At 56.4% G+C, this 20,697-nt stretch overlaps 6 protein-coding genes and 1 non-coding gene across 7 annotated transcripts; 3 read left to right on the top strand and 4 right to left on the bottom strand.

Moving 5' to 3' along the window:
* Nucleotides 1-4,055: 4,055 nt before the first annotated feature.
* COL26b_008036 (uncharacterized protein) lies at nucleotides 4,056-6,050 on the top strand (the record flags this gene model as incomplete). Its single annotated transcript, XM_053180811.1, has 1 exon — nucleotides 4,056-6,050. One exon carries the CDS (start codon nucleotides 4,056-4,058, stop codon nucleotides 6,048-6,050), a length of 1,995 nt encoding a protein of 664 aa, XP_053035203.1.
* A 140-nt stretch (nucleotides 6,051-6,190) lies between these two features.
* On the bottom strand, nucleotides 6,191-6,273 carry COL26b_008037. The gene has a single exon. It is a non-coding gene; the product is annotated as a tRNA-Thr (tRNA).
* A 523-nt stretch (nucleotides 6,274-6,796) lies between these two features.
* COL26b_008038 (uncharacterized protein) lies at nucleotides 6,797-8,955 on the bottom strand (the record flags this gene model as incomplete). The annotated part of the gene is made up of 2 exons (XM_053180812.1): nucleotides 6,797-8,641; nucleotides 8,692-8,955. The coding sequence occupies 2 exons, from the start codon at nucleotides 8,953-8,955 to the stop codon at nucleotides 6,797-6,799; spliced, it is 2,109 nt and encodes a 702-aa protein (XP_053035204.1).
* Nucleotides 8,956-12,916: 3,961 nt separating this feature from the next.
* On the top strand, nucleotides 12,917-13,510 carry COL26b_008039 (uncharacterized protein; the record flags this gene model as incomplete). The annotated part of the gene is made up of 1 exon (XM_053180813.1): nucleotides 12,917-13,510. One exon carries the CDS (start codon nucleotides 12,917-12,919, stop codon nucleotides 13,508-13,510), a length of 594 nt encoding a protein of 197 aa, XP_053035205.1.
* A 327-nt stretch (nucleotides 13,511-13,837) lies between these two features.
* COL26b_008040 (uncharacterized protein) lies at nucleotides 13,838-15,711 on the bottom strand (the record flags this gene model as incomplete). Its single annotated transcript, XM_053180814.1, has 4 exons — nucleotides 13,838-13,999; nucleotides 14,042-14,644; nucleotides 14,692-15,072; nucleotides 15,124-15,711. 4 exons carry the CDS (start codon nucleotides 15,709-15,711, stop codon nucleotides 13,838-13,840), a joined length of 1,734 nt encoding a protein of 577 aa, XP_053035206.1.
* A 570-nt stretch (nucleotides 15,712-16,281) lies between these two features.
* On the bottom strand, nucleotides 16,282-18,976 carry COL26b_008041 (uncharacterized protein; the record flags this gene model as incomplete). Its single annotated transcript, XM_053180815.1, has 4 exons — nucleotides 16,282-17,407; nucleotides 17,454-18,259; nucleotides 18,306-18,491; nucleotides 18,950-18,976. The coding sequence occupies 4 exons, from the start codon at nucleotides 18,974-18,976 to the stop codon at nucleotides 16,282-16,284; spliced, it is 2,145 nt and encodes a 714-aa protein (XP_053035207.1).
* Nucleotides 18,977-19,724: 748 nt separating this feature from the next.
* COL26b_008042 (uncharacterized protein) lies at nucleotides 19,725-20,273 on the top strand (the record flags this gene model as incomplete). Its single annotated transcript, XM_053180816.1, has 1 exon — nucleotides 19,725-20,273. One exon carries the CDS (start codon nucleotides 19,725-19,727, stop codon nucleotides 20,271-20,273), a length of 549 nt encoding a protein of 182 aa, XP_053035208.1.
* Between the last annotated feature and the right edge of the window lie 424 nt (nucleotides 20,274-20,697).

Consider the following 20,697-nt stretch of genomic DNA (forward strand, 5'->3'; position numbering starts at 1 on the left):
TCTGGGAGATGACGAGCGGCCAGGCGATCCCGTGTCCCCCCTCCCCTGGGGTTCGGGAGAGCTTGCTTTTTGGTGCGGTCTGGTGCGGCCAGCATGTGCTGGTCTTTGTGTTGCTCATCGCCGGGTCGGCTCGTGGTGAACCTTTTGGCGATTGTAGGTATGGCCGTGAGTGTTGACTGGTGCTGGGGAAAGTGGGAAGAGTTTTTGAGGTGTGGGTTTTGGAAATGGGACTTTGGTTCGCCTCGGTCTGGAGCCTATGTAGTGGGGTGATGGGCAGAGTTTAGTCTTGCGGGCGATGTGGGAGATGCGTCAATGTGTGCGTTTGAAGGTTGAATGTGTTTCTCGACGAGTTTGCGTTCTGCTCGTGTTATCGTGTCATTTCATCTTGGATCTTCTTGAATTTCAGTCGACATGCATGCTGCAGCTGCCCTCGTCTCGAGCGCGGAGGCTATATAGGTATCATGAGGCCATTTGTTCGCTCTGCGAACAATGTGACTCGTTGCCCGGCACAGAATGCAGTGTCCCACTAGTTCTAGGGTCAAGAGACATCCGGTTCAAGAATACGGACGTGTCACTCTTCAACTTTGCCCATCAGCACGAACCCCTCTGACGCCGACCTCGACGATGATTCTAGCCGAATAACTGCCTACGAACGACGAAAAGGGGCCCCGAAGCCTGCTTGCCGAGAAACCTTTGCCATCTATTTCGAACCCATACGGAATCTGGGAAGACTTGTCAGGAGGAGACCTCTGAGCTGCTCGGAGTCAGGGGGATCGCTCGAAAATACATTTGCCGTCTTGGATGTTTTTAACGAGGTCAAAGAGGTTTTTAAAGCTGGCCATCTGCGGACCACGTACGCTCTCTGCATCTACCGATCGAGACCTCTGCCAGTCGCCTCTCTCGAGGGGTTCGATGATGCCGAGGGGACATATAAGGAGGCTAGGGTCTGCTGTAATCAGAATACCGACTCCCAGAGCGAATGGAATGGTGTTTTCCACAGAGAAAGTGGTACCGGATCTCTGAGCTTTGTCTCTGGAAAGTACATCAGCTGCGGCGGTCTTCCTACACGAGCCGCGTTAGGCAGTCGACCTAGATCAATCGTGTGGCCATCTCCGTTCATTCTCAAGTATTCTGCCAGAAACAACGTCCAGCGACGACCGATACCACAGCATAAAAGACTCACGCAGATGATACTAGGCCTGTAGACATCATCCTCGCAGTAACGCGATCGCGTCAGAGGGAACTTGGCAGCTATGGACCTGCGGATTCTCCTTCGCCAGGACCGACATCATTGATAAGATTTTCTATCTTGTTTCGCATCCGATTCGCATCCGAATGGCCTTTATACTGCTTCAGTAGAGATGTTTCGATATCAAGGGGAGCTAGTAAGTCACAACGCGTAACAAGTTCTCAAATCCTTTCAGACATTAGCAGAGTGCGACATTTTGCTAACTTCAAGATCAACAGGTTCCCTTTCGAAAGATCGGTATAAAATACGACGGCTGCCCGCAGCTTTCATATTTCCCCGCAGATACTCATCTTCGATTGTGCAGGTGGATGAAGCAGTCTGTAACCTCCCCATTTGGGGCATTGCAAGGCCGATCGATGCACCACGACCTGAGGTCCGCCAACGGGAGTCTCGTGTTTGAATCTATACACGATTACCATCATCGCCCCTCAATAGTAGCATATTCAGACAGAACCAACCGACAAGGACGGCGAGAGGTCTTGGGTGATGTGATTTGCCAGTCGAAGTCGTCCCAAAACATGATGGGCACGCAAGTCGGCAGCGTCCTAGACGTAACTTCCAGGCATGAAGAGAAAGGTATACCGCCTGCGTTTGCATTGGTGCTTGAACCTTTCATTGCTTGTGGCGAGGGCAGTGTTTTATACTACTGAAATAGGTCTTTAATGGTTCTCGAGGGCTTCGTTACGAAAATGGTGCTTTTGAAGGCGGTACCATCGCTCGTGTACTATATAACTCATCCCCATGGTCAAGAACCAACTCGGCAGAATCTTGTGTCTGGGGACGGGCTATCATGTCTCTCCACTTGTGACTGTGCTTCTTCTTACTTTAGACGCGTTTAGACTGACTTGAAAGGCGTCCACACTGCCTGTGCCTCCTCAACATCCTTCTTCTTCCTGCTCTGACATCGTCTCTTGTGTTAACGTTCTTTGCATACACGAACAACACAGTGCCCATCGCAATTCGGCCATGCTGTTGTGCTATCTAGAAGTCGCCTCTTTCGAAGTCCGCAGCTCTCAGCTGCGGCTTGATTAACGGGCGTTACCGTGGGCCCCTATTGAGGCTTTCCAAGTGCAAAGGATCCATGGATGGCGAAAGTGCCCAAAAAATAGTGGTTCTCAGCTGCTATACGGAACACCAGATAAATACCAACATTCTGCATGACCTTAGTCGCACAAAATCAGTGTAATGCCCATGCCTCCAGCTTGAAAAGAGCCAAGACGGTATAAGTATTTGGCCACGCGTCGGCATTGCGTGTTGTGAGCTTCGGAAACTAGTCAAGCTGATTTGAAAGTCTTCTTCGTCTTTGATTCCCGTGGATTACGGGGATATCAACCCACAGAAATGTCGGAAAATGATATAGCGTCATGACACACTGGACATTCACAATCATCAGCCGCCAATACAAGTTTCACCGACGCTGCATGATTCTCCAGCTTGGAGTAGAGTTGATGAAGCCACAATCAACGCCGGACAGACAGGCATTGAAGATTGTCTGCTTCAGAGATGAACTGTGGATCTCCACGTTTTGTATGATCCGTGTGTATAGCTGCGAAGGCTAATCGTGAGCTTGATGACTTGAGCTCCTCGTTAGGTAGTGGCGCCCTTGAAAGACAACGAAGAGACCCTTCATCTCGCCGTGTTTCTTTTAAAAGGTCCAGTCAAATCTGGGACGGGATCCCTCACAAATATTCCGAGCTTTTGCATTCGTTCTGATCTGGCGATGATTTCGATCAAGAGAGTATAAAGTCACGTATAACGCCGTCCAGGACGTCAACTTCACCACGCTTATTCCATACACCTCGGTTTCCCATCGTCGCTGGTGTCCGTCTATTCGTAATCATTACATGTATGAAGACAATAATACGGCCGTCGTAGACATTTTGCAGCCTACTAGGCTGATGCAGTGCTCGGTTGATGCAGTGTTCTTTGAAGACTTAGATCTATGTCCGGGCACAGCTCTTCGAAAGGATATATTTGTGAGAAGGCAAGCAATGTCCGACGTTGCTTCAGTGTCAATTTATACCTGATATGATTCGATACTGAGGAAGTCTTGATGAGTTCGAACGTTCGAACACTTCAGAAGTTCAATTTCTCTGACTACAGACTTTGAGCGAAAGCTGTGGCAAACCAGCCGTATTTCATCAGTATCTCAAGCTTAGCATCATGTCAAGGGCGTTTCTCCGGATGGTGGACGATTAGAAGTTGAGTCGATGGTAAAGCATTCCAGCCTGGACATCGACTAAATGAGTCCCTCACGGAGGCGGACCGATGGAGTTGCCAAGCGGTAGCTCAAGACGAAGGCAATCGGTCGGATGCACAATGTTAATTAGGACCACCAGCCATTGATGCCTTTTCTTCGTCAAGTCCGCCATCGTGCCTCAACCCAACGCGAGATCTCAGTCTCATCGAACCTCCATCGCCGTTGCTCACCACTCGCCTGACCACCCACAACACCTGCATGCTGACATCAATCTGGGCTGCAGACGCAATCGACCCCCCAATGCTACTCACCGCACTTCGATCGCAGATGTGACGACAAACCTTGGCAGCATACACGCATACAGCCTGCATCAAGCCCACGGCACAAATACGACGATACTCACCGTTCAACCCCGCCCGCGGATAGACGCCCCCCAATCCCCTCGCGCAGATTTACCCCGACATCCCCTCAACCTGGAGAAATCGCGGGGAAATTGTGTCCATCTCCAACCCCCACTACGACAACCAACCACACAACACCATAGAAATAGCAACCACCAACCGCATACCCAATCTCGAAAAATGGCACGCCTCGCAAGGTCTCACGATGGCACGCTTCAGCTGGCTGCTGGCCCTCCTCCCCTTCGCCCAGGCCATTGAGCCATCTCCATCACGGCCCTGGGAGTCCTACATCAAGTCCCCGTCAACCCGCCTCGTCCCCCCTAAACGAATCCACGCCATCACCTCCGACGCCGAGGTGACGACCGCCCAAGATGGATCCTACATCCTCAGTCTCCCGGCAGACTCCCAAGTCTCCCTCGAGTTCCCCTACGTCGGCGGCCTCATCTCTTTAAACACGTCAACAAACATCGCCAACATCACCACCCCGCACTTCTCCCTCGCCTTCGCCGAGTCTCCCTCCTTCGTCCGCGAAATCTCAGACGACACAGGCGCCGTCCCGACCCAGGACTACGACAAGGCCCTCAACGTCTCCCTCGCCCCGTCCCAGACCTCCTACAAGATGCCCACGGAGCGCTTCCGCGGCGGCTTCAAGTACCTCACCATCCACGCCTTCGCCCCCGTCACCCTCTCCAACATCATCTGCCACCTCGCCTACTCCCCCTCCCAGCCGGACCCCTCCGCCTACCACGGCCACTTCCACACTCCGGACGACGACCTCCTCACCCGCGCGTGGTACGCCGGCGTCTTCACCGCCCAGACCAACATCGCGCCCCCCAACACCTCCCGCCACCTGCCGCAAGTCAACCCCGGCTGGGCCTACAACGCCACCCTCGGCGCCGAGGGCCCCATGCTCCTCGACGGTGCCAAACGCGACCGCGCCGTCTGGCCCGGCGACCTCGGCATCGCGGGGACCACCGCCTACCTCGGCCTCGGCCCCGTCGGCCTCGAATCCGTCTACTACGCCCTCGAGACCATGTTCATGTACCAGAACGCCACCACCGGCGCCCTCCCCTTCGCCGGCCCGACCACCGGCTCCTGGCGCCGCGGCGCCCGCAGCGACACCTACCACGCCTGGACCCTCATCGCCTGCTTCAACTACGCAATCTTCACCAGCGACGCCTCCTGGGTCGACGCCCACTGGCCCGGCATCTCCTCCGGCGTGTCCTACATCCTCCGCGCCCTCGATGCCAACCCCGTCGGCCTCGCCGAGCAGGTCGAGCCGAACGACTGGGCCCGACTCGGCGGCGGCGGCTTCAACTCCGCCCTCAACGCCCTCAACCACCACGCCCTCGTCTCCCTCGCCTCCCTCGCCGCCGCCACCTCCCGCACGACCGACTTCCGCGCCTGGTCCGCCGCTGCCGCCCGCCTCAAGACCGCCTACAACGCCGTCCTCTGGGACCCCGCCGCCTCCCTCTACCGCGACAACGAGACCGAAGCCGGCGCCCTCCTCCACCCGCAGGACGGCAACGCCCTCGCCCTGCTCTACAACCTCACCACCTCCCCGTCCCACGCCGCCGCCATCTCCGCCGCCCTCACCCGCAACTGGAACCCCATCGGCCCCGTCACCCCCGAACTCCCCGACACAATCTCCCCCTTCATCTCCAGCATCGAGGTCCTCGCGCACTACGCCGCCGCCCGCCCCCTCCGCGCGCTGGGCCTCATGCGCCGCACCTGGGGTTACATGCTCGACGCGCCGCAGATGACGGGCGGCGAGACCCTCGTCGAGGGCATGTCCGCCAACGGCTCGCTGTACTACCGCTCGCGGCGGGGCTACAACTACGACGCGGCCTACACCTCCCTCTCGCACAGCTGGTCCACGGGGCCGACGCAGGCGCTGAGTTTCAAGGCCGTCGGGCTGGAGGTCGTCGGGTGGAAGAGGTGGGTGTTTAGGCCGATGCTGGGCGATTTGAAGAGCGTGAGGGCGGCGTGGGGTGATGGCGGTGGTGCTGGAGGGGAGTTTGGGGCCGTTGTTGAGGCGAGAGGGGATACGATTGAGGCGGAGGTCTGGACGCCGGAGGGGACATCAGGCGATATTGAGCTGGGATGCGAGGATGTGTTTGTTGATGGGAGGAGATTGGACGGAGTTATTGAAGGCGGGAAGATGAAAGTGAGAGGGGAAAAGTGTCGTGTTAGTTGTTAATGAAAGCGTGGGCCTCTTTCAAAGAAAAGCACTTTTACAGCGGTTTATAATCGTAATGAGCAAAAATCACGAAGGACCCTACAGAAGATGTGATGATAATCGTCTTGACTCGAAAAGAAGACGAAAATGCAAAAAGGAACTGCCCCCTCACGGGATTGAACCGTGGACCTTCGCATGATCACGTACGTACGAGTGCGACGCTCTACCACTGAGCCAAAAGGGCTAGCCGAAATATTCAACTGATTTCGGATGCGGATATGGCCCAGAAGTCGGCTTATGAATCGCGTGTCTCCGGTCGTCAGGGTGGGCCGCGTGGCGTCAATCGCGGGGCTTTGCCTTCGATCGCCGGTAGATCTTAGGGCTGTGGCGATTGAGGCTGCGATGAGTCAGGTTGGGCGCTGCGTTGCAAAGCTCGTCCGAAACATTAAATCGAAGCTCCAGGAATTGGGATTAGTGAACGCTTGATGAACAAGCGCCCGCTGAAATTCTCATGCCTCACTTCGTCAATAGCGCCGTTGGCCTCTGAGGGGACACAGAAAGATATCACAATAGGACCATGATTAACTGTTTTAACCGTTCCAATTCTGGCGTCTACCTCATCTGTCTCATGATCATGACGGGCTAACTAGAATACACCCATGCTTCTAAGCTGGGGGAATTATGGAAACATTCCGAAACCTTAAAAAACCGAAAACCGTCCAACTCCAATGAACTTTTCTCTGGTATCCGTGTCATTCCAAACCCATTTAGTCAACCTCCTCCATGGCGCTGTCGCCGGTCTCGACGGCAGGCGCGTCGGCGGCGGGAGCACCCTCGGTCTTCTCCTCCTCCTCATCGATGTTGAGGCCGAGCTGGACGAGCTTGTGGATGCGCTCGGCGAAGCTGGCGGGCTCGTCAATGGTGAAGCCAGAGACCAGCAGGGAGGTCTCGAAGAGGAGCTGGACGATGGACTTGACGGTGCGGTCGTTCTCGCCGTCGTTCTCGACCTTGGTCTTGAGCTCCTGGATGATGGAGCTCTTGGGGGAGATCTCAAAGGTCTTCTTGGAAGACATGTAGGAGGACATGGAGGTGTCGCGGAGGGCCTGGGCCTTCATGATACGCTCCATGTTGGCGGACCAACCGAACTGGCCGGTACGGATGGCGCAGGGAGCGCCGACGAGCTTGTGGGAGACGACGACCTTCTCGACCTTGTCGCCGAGGACGTTCTTGAGGGCCTTGGCAAGACCCTCGTACTCCTTCTCCTCCTTCTCGCGCTTCTCCTTCTCCTCCTCGGTCTCCTCGAGCTCGAAGTCCTTGGTGATGTCCACGAGCTTCTTGCCCTCGAACTCCTTGAGCTGAGTCATGGCGTACTCATCAATGGGGTCAACAAGGAAGAGAACCTCAAAGTTCTTCTCCTTGAGGGAGTCAAGGAAGGGAGACTTGGTGACGGCCTTGATGGACTCGCCAGTAATGTAGTAGATGTTCTTCTGGACCTCGGGCATGCGGGTGACGTAGTCGGAGAGGGAGGTGAGCTCGTCGCCAGACTTGGTGGAGTTGTAGCGGAGGAGCTTGGCGAGGAGGTTGCGGTTCTGGGAGTCCTCGTGGATGCCGAGCTTGAGGTTCTTGGAGAAGGCAGAGTAGAACTTGTCGAACTGCTCCTTGTCCTCGGCGATCTCCTGGAAGAGCTCAAGAGACTTCTTGACGATGTTCTTCTTGATGACCTTCATGATCTTGTTCTGCTGGAGAGTCTCACGGGACAGGTTGAGGGGAAGGTCCTCAGAGTCGACAACACCCTTGACGAAGCCGAGCCACTCGGGGATGAGGTCAGTGGCGTCATCGGTGATGAAGACGCGGCGCACGTAGAGCTTGATGTTGTTCTTGGTCTTCTTGGTCTCGAACAGGTCGAAGGGAGCGCGCTTGGGGACGAAGAGGATGGCGCGGAACTCGAGCTGACCCTCAACGGAGAAGTGCTTGACGGCAAGGTGGTCCTCCCAGTCGTTGGAGAGGGACTTGTAGAAGGAAGCGTACTCCTCCTGAGTGATGTCCTGGGGGTTGCGGGTCCAGATGGGCTTCTGCTTGTTGAGCTCCTCCTCCTCGATGGAGGTCTCCTTGACCTTCTTGGTCTTGGGCTTCTTCTCCTCCTCCTCGTCGTCGACCTCCTCGACCTTGGGCTTCTTCTCGTCGCCCTCCTCGGTGGTCTCCTCGGTGGCGTCCTCATCAGGGACCTCCTTCTCGGTCTCCTTGGTGACGTGGAGGTAGATGGGGTAGGAGATGAACTCGGAGTGCTTCTTGATGACCTCCTTGATCTTGGACTCGTTGAGGTAGTCGGTCTGCTCATCCTTCAGGTGGAGGATGATCTTGGTGCCGCGGCCAAGGGCCTCACCCTCGGTGTCGGGGGTGATGGAGAAGGTGCCGCCGGCGGACGACTCCCAAATGTACTGCTCGTCGTCGTTGTGCTTGGAGACGACGGTGACCTTGTCGGCGACGAGGTAGGCAGAGTAGAAACCAACACCGAACTGACCGATCATGGAGATGTCGGCACCGGCGGTGAGGGCCTCCATGAACTGCTTGGTGCCGGAGCGGGCAATGGTACCGAGGTTGTTGACAAGGTCCTGTGGGAATCAGCAGCTGAAGGTGAATTGGGAAGTGCAGGTCTACTTACAGCCTTGGTGAAACCGATACCGGTATCGCGGATGGTGAGGGTCTTGTTCTCCTTGTCGGGGATGATGTCGATCCTCAGGTCCTTGCCCGAGTCGAGCTTGCTGGGGTCGGAGAGGGACTCATAGCGGATCTTGTCCAAGGCATCAGAGGCGTTGGAGACAAGTTCACGAAGGAAAATCTCCTTGTTTGAGTAGACGGTGTTGATGATGAGAGACAGGAGCTGAGAGATCTCAGCCTGAAACTCGAAAGTCTCGGGGGAAGACATTGTGATGGAGGATGTGGGTATCTAGGGCGTAACAGTCGTGATTCTGGAGAGGATTGTTAGCTGGTGTTGCAAACGGCCGGGGTGGTTGGCGGTGAATGGCGGGGTAGAGGGGTCAAGACGAAAAGAGACGGACGAAATCGACAGTCTCTAGACAACAATTCTTGGGAAGATGGGATGCAATTGTGAAGTTCGTCGACGAGGCTGACGACGATTGCGACAGAAAATGCAAGCCAAAAAGTGAATGAGGGGTGGCGTTTCTAGATGCTTGGACGAGGGACCGGGAACGAGGGGCAGCGGGAGGAGCAGCAGCAACAGCGGCAGGAAGCAGCTTCTTACCTTGATGAACAAATCTTCTACGATGCGGCAGGTGTTTCGCTGCTCTGATCGAGATGGACGTAAGAGAAGAATGTGAAAAAAGAGAAGAGAGGTGTGTGATGTGAGGAAAAGAATTGGAAGAAGCAGCGACTTGGGGAAGAGGAGGAGGCTAAAAAAGAAACCCGTCTGGCCCAAAGCAGCGACGCTCACCCCCCAGCTCAGAAATTCTATGCGATTCCATCACCTCCAGGCCTTCCAGACCCTTCTCTGATTCGCTTGCCCTGCCACCACAGCAACCGTGCGGGGGGCTTGATTGGCTGATCTGGGGGCCACCTCTAGCGGGCTGGATGGAGATGCACCACCGGGCCACTGCCTGCTGCGTATGGGCCGTGGTCCCTTCCAGCAGATGGAAAAAAAGAGAATGGGAAGGCGCCTTCTGCGATTGCCCATTCCCCATTGTCCGCCTTTGTTTGTCTGCCTGCCGGTGCCTTTCACTGTGCCATTGCCACCAAGGGAGCTGAGCTTGAGCTGCCTTTGCCAATGCCTCACAGACGTCCAATAGAACAAGCAAGCAAGCATACACAGCTTTCACAGCTTCGAAGTCCTTCTATCCAGGCAAGGCAGGCAGTGTCCCTCCTTGCCTCTTGCCTCTGCAAAGTGGCACCCTCCCCTCAGTGGGGTATTCCATCCGGGCGGTCATCCTCTTTTTTCCATTTACGGTGCTGCCTGTCGCCATTACCCCTCCTTGAACATTTTGCGAATAGCCTCAACAGTCTTCGATGCTGCTGGCATCTTCTGTCCCGTTCGCATTCCACAACACCTCAGGCAATGTGGTTCTAGATCCTTGGAGCGAGAAGGCGACGGCGTGGGCCGCCAGACATAGGTCGCCCCCTCACCGTCTCCAATCCCGTCTCTGGTGCCTGGACTGGCGCTGGCGCCTACCTGCAGGCTGCCCTTTGGTAGACTAAGATGCGGGCAGCGCCCGGGCAGGCAGCTTGGGTTGGTCAGCCCCGGGCAAGGCCGCGAGGTCCCTGAAGTGAAAGCCGCTAGGTCCCACCCTCCCGCGAGGCTGAAAGTGAGGCGTCCTTCCCCGTATCACTCAGTCTGCCTGTGCCAACGCATCGACACCCATGCTGAAGCTGCAATTATTGGCACACCAGGGCTGTCGCACGGTCCATGTCTTGTTGCGACATTGACAGCTTGGTCCGGGGGCCTTCAGATCACATATTAGACCATGTTTGCCTGCGTTGACCGGGGCTATTGACCACATTCCTGGGGAGTTGCAGTGAGGACGCAGGGCGTAAGCACAGCCGGCCATCCGACTCAGAAACATATTTCTATGGGCTTCTTCCGACTTCCATGAGTCTTTCCTTGTCTCGGTAACTAGCAAGGCCTCAACCTCGGCGTCAATAACACTGCGCAATCCAGAACGAGGCTCTTGATTTCTCTAGTATGGTCCATCTCACAAAAGATGAACAGAAACCAGGCCCCAAGACCGTCTTACAAGCATTCATCCTCAAACCCTGTGATGAACCGGTTTTGCTGGAAATACTACGAAACCGAAAGATTGCGAAAGAAACTCTCCCTTATTACGATTACATCCAATTTTAGGCTCCTCTAGTAGATCAGCGTGCAGCTAGGTCAACTCCTGGATATCTGTTATTTCTTCAACACTATCAAACTCCGGCAGCCGGCATCGTGACCGCCGGGCGACTAATCGGACGCCGGATTGCATCCACCCCGCCTCCGTCTCCGCCTCCGCATTTCCGATGAAACGGCCCGGCCTCCCGCAACGCCAACGGCTATCCCGTCCGTCTGGTCAGGCACATAAATCATCGGAACTCCTCTGTGTCCCGCATATCTCAATTTGTCCTCAAATGATGAGATATCCGCTCGAGTCTGACAATCCCCTCTCATGGTGTCGATGTACTTGACTTTTGTCATCCGTCACCTTTCGTTGAATAACCTGGCTCTTTGTTTGTTGCCCAGCTGCAACGAATGATCTTTACATGGGACACTCCTACAAGAGCGCCACTATAGCTGACGGTGATTCCATGCCGGATAAGCTATAAAAGCCCCTCAACACAGCCGACGGCGATGCTGGTATCCAAAGACTTGTCCATGGGATCTTGAACGCGGCCTCCGTGTCGCACCTCATCCCCCCTCGGGATCAACCGAGTGGCTCATAATCTCAGGCTTCCTCTCGATATGGAGAACAGATGTTCACAATCACCTCGCAAAGTCATGCAATGCAAATGCCTCCATCAGAAATAGCCCCCAGTAGGTTCAAGTGGGCGATTTTCCCTAATGTACACTCTATCCGCATCTTCGTATTGGTATCTTACACCTCGCATCCGCCCACAAATTGATTCACAACACTGAAGAGTGCCTCATCACCTCTCCTCCCCCTTCACCAAAACATCCCCAAGCACACGATACTTCCGATCCGCGTAAACAAGCCCAAACCCCTCCCCATCCCCCTTCCTCACCCCTTCCACCTCCCCAACGACAACAACATGATCCCTCACCCTCACCACCCCCTCCCCGAGCACCCGACACTTCAACACAAACAGCACCCCCCTTCCCCCAAGCACCGGCGCCTCCCCATCCTCCTCCTCAACCTCCACGCCCACAGGCAACTCCTTGAACACCTCACCGCCCGAATTCCCCCTCGTGAACCACTCCGCGACCCGCGCCCCAGCCTCCCCCTCCGCCAGCACATGCACATTAAACCGGCCGCCCAAATCCTCAATCGCCGCCAGCGTCCGGCTCGGCGTCCGCACGTTAAAGCTCACAAGCGGCACGGGGTCCATGCTCAGGCTCACGAAGCTCGACATCGTCATCCCCCGCGGCCGCCCGTCCCGGTCCGTCGACGTGCACACCACCACCGAGTGCGCCAGCCGGCGCATCACGCCGCGCAGCTGGTCCGGCAGCTCCTCCTTCATATCAACCTTGTTCGTTGGCGGTGTCGGCGGCTCAGTGCGCCATGTAGACGACGCCCGCCGTGGTGATGTGTGTATCGCTCGGAGGAGGTCGGAGGACGGTGTGGTTGTTCGGCCGAGGGGGCATTGCGGTCTCGTCGGGACACGGATCTGGGCTGCAAGACGTCAATTACACACTAAACATCAAGAAGAAGCAATATCAAGCTTACACGCTCCGAAAAGAGCCCTCCGCGACGTCTCCCCGCAGACATTCGCCCGGGCCGTCCGGCGCAGCGCATTCCCCAGCACACTCATTGCGCGCCAGGTACCATGCCTCTGTAAAATTTCTGCCAAATTCTGCTTTCGCTGAAGCTTTCAGTCCTTTTTGAGTCGCGAAGCCTCAATTGCCGCTGATTTCGTCAAAAATTCCGTTCGTTGGTGTAATTGTATTGTCCTCTGGGCCCTTGCAGCAGCTCCCAGAAGCTGTGATGTAAAGGGTCCCTCACCCCCGAGAGCCCAGAAAAAATCCTTATCGATAAGTACATCCCTCCCCCGGTGCGCCATCCATCCAAACCCACCCACTTTACCGTGCACGGAACCTCCCGGCCCCGAACCGAAATTTTGGCAGCACCCTCACCACCGCATCGCAGCATCACGAAAGCTTCAGATTCCCAACCCACCACAGGTCAATCGCGCCCGCCCGCCGCGCACCACCTCCGCCCAAAATGTCAAAACTCCCCTCCCACCTGCCGAGGCCAACAAGCCTCCTCGCCCTCCGCCCGACCCTCACATCATCCTCCCGCACCTCGCCAGCGCCATACAACTCCACAACGCCCACTCCCACCCTCACGACAACGCAAACCCGCGCAGCAACCTTTGTCCCCCGCGTCCGCCGCCCCTACACCTTCACCCAGCTCATCCAGCTCTCCGACGGCTCGACCTACACCCTGCGCTCCACCTCGCCCACCCCGCTCGTCCGCTCCGCAAAGGACTCCCGCAACCACGCCCTGTGGCAGCCCACCGACAAGTCCCTCCAGAACGTCGAGGTCGACGAGGCCGGAAAGCTCGCCGCCTTCCGTCAGCGTTTCGGCCGCGCCTTCGATCTCGCCGAGGGCCCCAAGGACGCCGAGGGCGGTGACGCCGCAAAGGCCGGCAGCGGAAAGGATGCTGCTGCTGCAAAGGACAAGGACGCCGCCGCCGCCGCCGCTGAGGACGACGCCTACGACCTGGGTGATTTGATCGGCGACTATGGCGCTTCCATTGACCAGAACAAATTGAAGTCAGCCAAGACCTTTGGAAAGGTCAAGGGTGCATCATAGACGTGGCGATGATGGATGAATGGACTTGTACGATGGACGATGGATGGAATGGTAAAACGGTTGGAGGAGATTCAGAGCGCCCAGGGTGCCCGGGTCTGCAGCGAGTCGGGGATTACGGAGAGCCCTGAGCCTATACCACTGGGGTCTCTACTGTCATATATGTACAACAACAATAAACAACCAAAGAAAGGCTCGACACATGCGCTTGGTTCCAAACTCATCCGGCCCCCCACGCCATCTCATGCCTCATAAGAAGAAAAAACTGCTGCTTTGCGTTGGAAGGATGGTGTAAGCTAGCTTTTTGCGCCGTAACTCTGCGCCGGCCCTCTAGTCGGAGTCGTCGTTGATAGTCGCACGAGCCCTGTCAATAGCCGTGTTGCCGGGCGGCTTGCCCGAGGACTGGATGACCGGCGGCCGGTAAAAGACCGTCTCGTCGTCCTCGGCGTCCAGCTGCATCAGGAACGTCTCCCACTTTTCAATCAACTGCGCCTGTTAGCATGTGTGTCTGTGATATATGGATGTGTGACGTACCTCTTTTTGTGCCTCGACCGCGCTCTCCAAGAACGTCTCAACTCCACTCTTGAAGTCCTCCACCTTCTCCCTCTCGAAGCGGTCCAACTCCGCCCTCATCAGACGGCCCATATCCTCAAACAGGAGCCTAGCCTGGTGGACCTTCCTCTCCGCGTCAGCGACCTCAGCGCTGACCTGATTCAGCCTGTCCTGCTGGCTCTTGCCCTGCCGCAGCAGCTTGTCCTGGGTGTTCTTCTTCTTCTGCATCTCAGACTCGGCCGAGTGCCACGCGTAGAACGCCTTTTGTCTCTGGCCGAAGGCCTGCTTGACGGAACCAATGAGACGGATGTACTCCTCAATGATGATACCAAAGGTCAAGACATCCTGCTGCGCTTGGCGGTCGTAGACGTCGCGGATGGTCAGCTGGAGCTCTGACAGCGCATCCAGGGGGCCGGACAGAGATGGCGAAAGCTCAACGGTGGAGAGGGCGTGCAGGGACGCAGAAAAGTCTCCGGCAGCCTCTGCCATCATCTTCCGCTGGCCGACCATTGTCTCCATAGCCTTGAGCAGCGCCTTCAACTGGTTCTCGAGTGCGTCGAGGTACACCTTGCGGTCGTGGAACCACTGTAGCTGTTAGTCGTGCACCATACATACAACACCACTGCACTTACATCATCCTGCTCGACGAATTTGCTGCTGCTGCCAACACTGATGCCCAGGCTTCCAAGAACGCCCTTGCTTTCGGTGGGAAGTGGCTCTCGGCGCTCCTTGTGCTTGACATCTACATTGAAAGACTCGCTCTCGAGGAACAGCTTCAAGTCCGCGTCATGCTGCAGTGTCGGGTGGGCAGCGGTCTTGTTCAGCATCTTCTCGAGAGCAGCCCGACGTCCCTCGACAAAGTTACTCTCGAAACGACCGACGGCCTGCTTCTCCGGCGGAGGCGGCACAACGACTCCAGGGTTGTTTCCGTGTAGTGTGTTGTAGAGCCACAGAAAATCGCGGTATCTGCGCTTGACCTCGAACTCGGGCTGCTTGTAAGCCTTGGAAGAAGTCTACACCTCATTAGCGCCAGCCCAACCCATCATGCGTTCTTCCCGACTAACCTTGGTCCGCACAGAGTAGACGATATGCGAGCTGGTCAGGTCGCCGACCTTGTGCGGGTCGCCCACGGTGATCTGAAAGGTCGGTTTGCTGGCCTGCTCCACGCTCACGCTGGGCTGGGTATGCGTCCGCACGGGACTGGGATGCGCGGCCTGCACCGGCGGCGGCTGTCTCGGGCCAGAGGGGCGGTCGTACTCGTCGTCGTCGATGCGGTGCGGGTCGGCCGGTCCGGAACGTCTGGCCTGCTGCTGCGGCATCGTGGTGCGAATCACCATCTGCTCCTTCTGCGGCGGGACGGGCGGAGCGTCCAGGCCCGCGTCGGCGCCATTGTCGGCGGCGGCGGGAGCGCCGAGAGGGCCCAAGGGGCCGAGAGGATCGTCGACGGCCTCAAGGCGGGTGGGCTGGGCGACTAGACGGCGGACGGGACCGGAGCGTGACGGACGGGGTGCGGAGGTCGAGCTGGGAGCGTCCGACTTGGCCTCGGCCTGCGACGTCGTCGTCGACGGCTCGTTCTGGGAGGAGGGCGCTTGGGAGCTGGGCTCGGAGGTGGGTTGCGAATCGCCCCAGGGCGACTCTTCAAGAGGATCCATGGTAATTGTATTTGCGCAGTAATCGGGATACTCGTGGATTGGATTGGCGTCGACGAGATCAAGACCACGCAGGCGGATGGGGGAGAGAAGAGGGCGGGATGTCGTAGTTGGAGGTTACGCAAGGCAAGACAAGGCAGCACGGCCGCTTCTGGTTCTGGTCTTACCTCACCTTACTGACGCTCAATGCGAAGGTACCAGCTGCTCCGCACCATGTGATTCGCTGCTGCCCATTCGGTATTGGGAGCTACAGCCACAGCGCCCGATCGGGAGCCCCCAAAGGCCCCTGTAGCTGCCCCAGGCCATTGCTTAATGGCGTCCCCTGTAGTCATCACTCACCGCACACCGAAATGGTGGGTGACATTCCAGCCCGACGAACAAAACATCGCAAGGAGATGAAGTAACTACCGAGTGTATTTCTGATTTACAGAGACGGCTAGCATGCGTGCTGCCTGGTCTGGTTATCCTATAGAGACATGCCTGCCCTTCGTCCCCGCCCCCAACGCCAAACTGGATGAAAGCAATCTAATTCCACCCGCCCAGAACATTATTCGGCGGCCTTCGTCATCCTTTTCAGCGGTCGGGGTCGTAGCAGCCGCCGGCCACAATCAGGTTCATCCGCGTGAACTGCACCTTCATGACCGGTGTCTTCTTGGTCGGGAACGCGCTGATCTGGTCAGGCGTAATCATCACCTCCTTGCCCTTCTTCTTGCCACTGCTTGGTGCGCTGGAGCTACCACCAGCAGCTCCCTGAGTGCTTGCGTTCGGACGCTCCGTCTGTCCTGTGGCAGCGACGATGGTATCACTTCCCTCTTGCGCAGGCGCTGTTCCAACCTGTTGCTGGACAACCTTATGGCCCTCGGCAGGCAGTTCAACATCCCATACACGGACAGAGCCGTCTTGTCCACCAGACACGAGAACATTGGACTCGACGCTGAAGCTCATCGACCAGATGCCACCCTTGCCGTGGCCGCGAGACCGCTTAATCCGCGCGCCCTTCTGGATGTCCCAGAAGAAGATGTTGCCGCTGTTATCGGCACTGGCGAGGATCTTGCCGTTGGGTGCGCACTCAAGTGACGAGATGTAATCCGTGTGTCCACTAAAGACGCGGACGCACTGGCCGGTGACTACAGACCACATGCGAACCGACTTGTCCGTCTCGTCAGAGGCGGTGAACACGTAGGTACCGTTTGGATGCCAGGCAACCGCAGAGATGCTGGAGTCGTGTCCGACAAGAATGCGCTGGGCCGAGGCGTGGTCCTGCATCCAGATGCGAGCCGTCTTGTCCCAACCGCCCGTCAAGAAGTAGTGTCCGTGAGGACTCCAGCTTGCTCTCAGAACGGGACCGTCATGACCCTTGAAGACACACACGCAGGCCCAAATGTCGAGAGACCAGATGCGAACGGTGCCGTCGGCGGAGCTAGACAGCAACAGCTTCGAGCTGGTCTCAATGGGCTGCTCGCCCTTGCCCTCCTCGCCAAACGGCGCGTGCTCAAGCTTGGCGATGGCGTCAGAGAAGGAGACGGAGTATACCGGTCCAGAGTGGCCAATGAGCTTGCGGTTGTTGAACTTGAAATCCTTCTCGTCGGCTCTCTTTGACTTGAGCGCCTTGCCCTCGAGATGCCACACGCGGATGTAGGAGTCAGTGGTGCCGACTGCGACCAGCTCGTGGTCTTGGGAGAAGTCCATGCATGCGACACTGTTTGGTTAGCTGCGTTCACCAGCAAAGAAGAGACGAGATTTACCTTCCGAGAGTGTTGTGGAATGTAAATATGCATGCGCTGACGGGAACGCCAACGCCACCAGTGCGGCCCTCAATCTTGAAACGATCGCGATTTTCTCTAACCTTCTGCATCTCCATCACAACATCGCGGGCGCGGGACGGGGGAAGAGGCAGATCGCTTCTGTTAGGGCCATCCGCACTCTCCTCCCTCTTGATCTTGCGGTCAAACTCGTCGACCAGAGTAGACCTGCCATCGGGCGGGGGGTTGAGAGCATCCTCATCAGCAAGCTCAGCCCGCACGTCGTCGCGGAGATCTTCCTCCATTGGCAAAGCACCCAATTTCAAAGGCGCAGTCTTGTCGAGCAGGTCTCGGTTGGAGATACCCGTGAAGGCTCCAGGGATTCCCTCCTGCAGGTCAACCTCGTCAAAGTCCAGGTTCTGACTCCGTCGGTAGATTGCCTCGAAGCTAAAGGGCTCGATAGGCCCGCGAGAGGTCGAATCCAGCTGACAGAAGGTCTGGAGGATGTAGGTAATGACAGCGCCGCCGTTGTCGCGCTCACGCTCGAGGAAGTGGAAGAGATTGCCGCTAACATGCTGGTTCAGGGGGATGCGATACTTGTTCTCGCGGTAGAGCTTGGTGGTGGGGTTCTCCTTGGCGTGGAGGGCCAGGGTGACGGTGGAAAAGGTCTTAAGGTCGTCGCCGTGGATGTTCTCAAAGTATGGCTTCAGGGTGTTGAGGAGGCTCTTAGCATCTTCCGAGTAACCTTGCGTGACCAGCTCGAGCCAGGAGTAGACGAAGACGGGCCAAAGCAGCTTATTCAGCTCGAACTGGGAGGTGTTAGCATTGACAGATAGGAGGAGGCTGAGAGCACACCTTGTAGATGTCGAGGTTGTTCTCGACCCATTCGCGCAGCAGGTTGAAGGCCTTGAGGTACTTCTTCGGGCCAAGGTCGTCGACCTTGTTGTGAATGGGTCGACCGTCTGGACCCAGGTGACTTGATTCTTGGCGGAAGATGGTCTCGGTACGGGTATAACCCCTTTTGAGAAGGTAGTCTGTGACCTAAAGCTTCTGTTAGCAATAATCCAAGGATCGTTGAAGACGTTGATCAAGATGCGGGATCAAGAGGCGCGCCTTCCGCCTCTCCCAGCCATAATTGTCCTCGTCGTATAGTATCTGGCGTCATACTTCTCCATGCACCCTGTTCCAGAATAGATCATCAAGAGGCTGTAAATATTGGGCCACTTGGACCGTTGCAGCTCGCGACATAATTCCAGATGCGCAAAAGTCGATACAGAAATGATGCAGACTCGACAAATGAGGCGGTGATGATGTTTCGTCTTGGCTTCTGACAGGTGAAACTGGTGCAGGACATGAGAGAGCGAGACTCTTTGTGGGCAATCTCACCTCATCACACTCGTGATGAAAGAGCCACCGTCGCTACGACCACCTCGCAGGCAGCACCTTCCCCATCGACCTTACCCCGCCTGAGAATAAACATGAATAAATAGGACACCTACGATCTGGTTCAGATTTTGATTCGACATTGGAGCGGCAGCGGGGGCAGGCGCAGGCGCTGGTGTGGTGGCAGGAGGCGGTATGGGGGTTGTCGAGACTGGAGGAGCTGCGGCGCCTGGTGTTGTAGATGCAGGTTGCTGGTAGGTACCCGGCGCGCCTCCAGCGTTTGGAGCTCCTCCTGCAGGGGCTCCTGCTCCCGTCTGACCGGCATTGGCCGACATTTTGATCGTATCTTCCTAGATTTACAGTCTTCTTGACGTCCTTTTTCGATTACTCGGTCCAAAACTGATGGTACATCCTCCTCGTCGGGCAGGTGAGGCGCGTGGTCGCAAACGTGAATCTAGGTCGCGAAAGAGCGACAATATCTATACGGAAATTCGAACTGAGAGTGATTACGATGAATAAGTGATCCGGGCCTTGCTCGGTGTTGATGGCTATGTTTTCGCTGAGAGAAGCTTGATGGTTTTGATGTTGTCGCGTCACCCCGATGAGTGAGGCTCGATCCCCTGCAAGGCTGCAAAGACGTGGAAAGAGAGGTTGGCAGCGGAAAATATCCATCAAAGGTCGCGCTAGCCTATTTCGGGACTGGTGCACTGCGAGCTTCCCCAATCATTGGAAGGAGCTCCGACCTTTTTCACCTTCCAGGCCCACATTTTCTTTGCGACGCGGTACCTCATTGATGTATCTTTTGAGCTTCACTCATTCAACCTCTCATCTCATCCTTGACGTCGCTTTGAAGGATTCGAGATCGAGGCGGCAAACAAAGAATCCTCAAACATGGCCGACACAAACATGTCAGGCGATCAGCCCGCCGAGCCCTTCACCCTCGAAGAACGCATTCAGCAACTCTGCGACATCGACAAGAACATTGTCCAGCTCATGAACCACACCTCCTCCGCCATGTCCGCCCTGAGCAACAAGCCCCAGTCTTCGTCGTCCAACACCACAAGTACCGTCTCCCCCGAAGACCAGAAACAGCTCTTCAAAGACTCAATGGACTCCCTCTTGTCAACCCTTCACACAGTCGACGTTCATATGAAGCGCCAGATCATGGGCCTCGAGGAGGCCGGCATCATCAAGCTCCGCAACGACGCTTCTAAGGAAAGGCAGGTTGTCATGAACGAGGATGCCAAGATCGTCGCCAGACCCTCGTTGGAGCCAAATGGAGTTGGCACCATTGGCAACCTGGACGTTGGGTGGCTCAACAGCCGCAACAACAAGGTCGAGCGCGACATGGAGGCCGAGCTGTGGGCGAAGATGAGGGAGTTCCTTGAAAAATACCATGCAAATGAGCAGCCAGGAGGAGCCGACAGGATGCAGCAGTGAGGATGGCTTTGACGTATGCAATACTGAGAACATGCGATCGAGACGACCAGCATGATGAGAGAATGATACAGTAGGTGACCTTTTCATTTATATTCACACGCAGTGCTGACCGTTCAGACATAATACCCCATCGTCAGCTTAATGCTTGACGATCAGAAATACGAGGCCGAGGGGCACGATGCCCGTCACTGGGGAGCAAAACACTCGGCGCTTTGGCAGAGAATGAACAATGCTTCTGATTAAATGCTCCTAACAAATACCACCTATCCATGCTTCATGTGACATCCACCCATCGTTGACAATGCATGTCTCGTAACAAGTGCGTGCTGATGATAAAAATAACCAATAACCGTACCCAAAGCGATGAAGCCATGCTCAAACGCCAATGCAAACAATGTGACAGACAGTGTTGCCGTCCGAATCT

This window comes from Colletotrichum chrysophilum, assembly GCF_026319265.1.
Source record: "Colletotrichum chrysophilum strain AFK26 chromosome Unknown scaffold_68, whole genome shotgun sequence".
NCBI classification, from domain to species: Eukaryota; Fungi; Ascomycota; class Sordariomycetes; order Glomerellales; family Glomerellaceae; genus Colletotrichum; species Colletotrichum chrysophilum.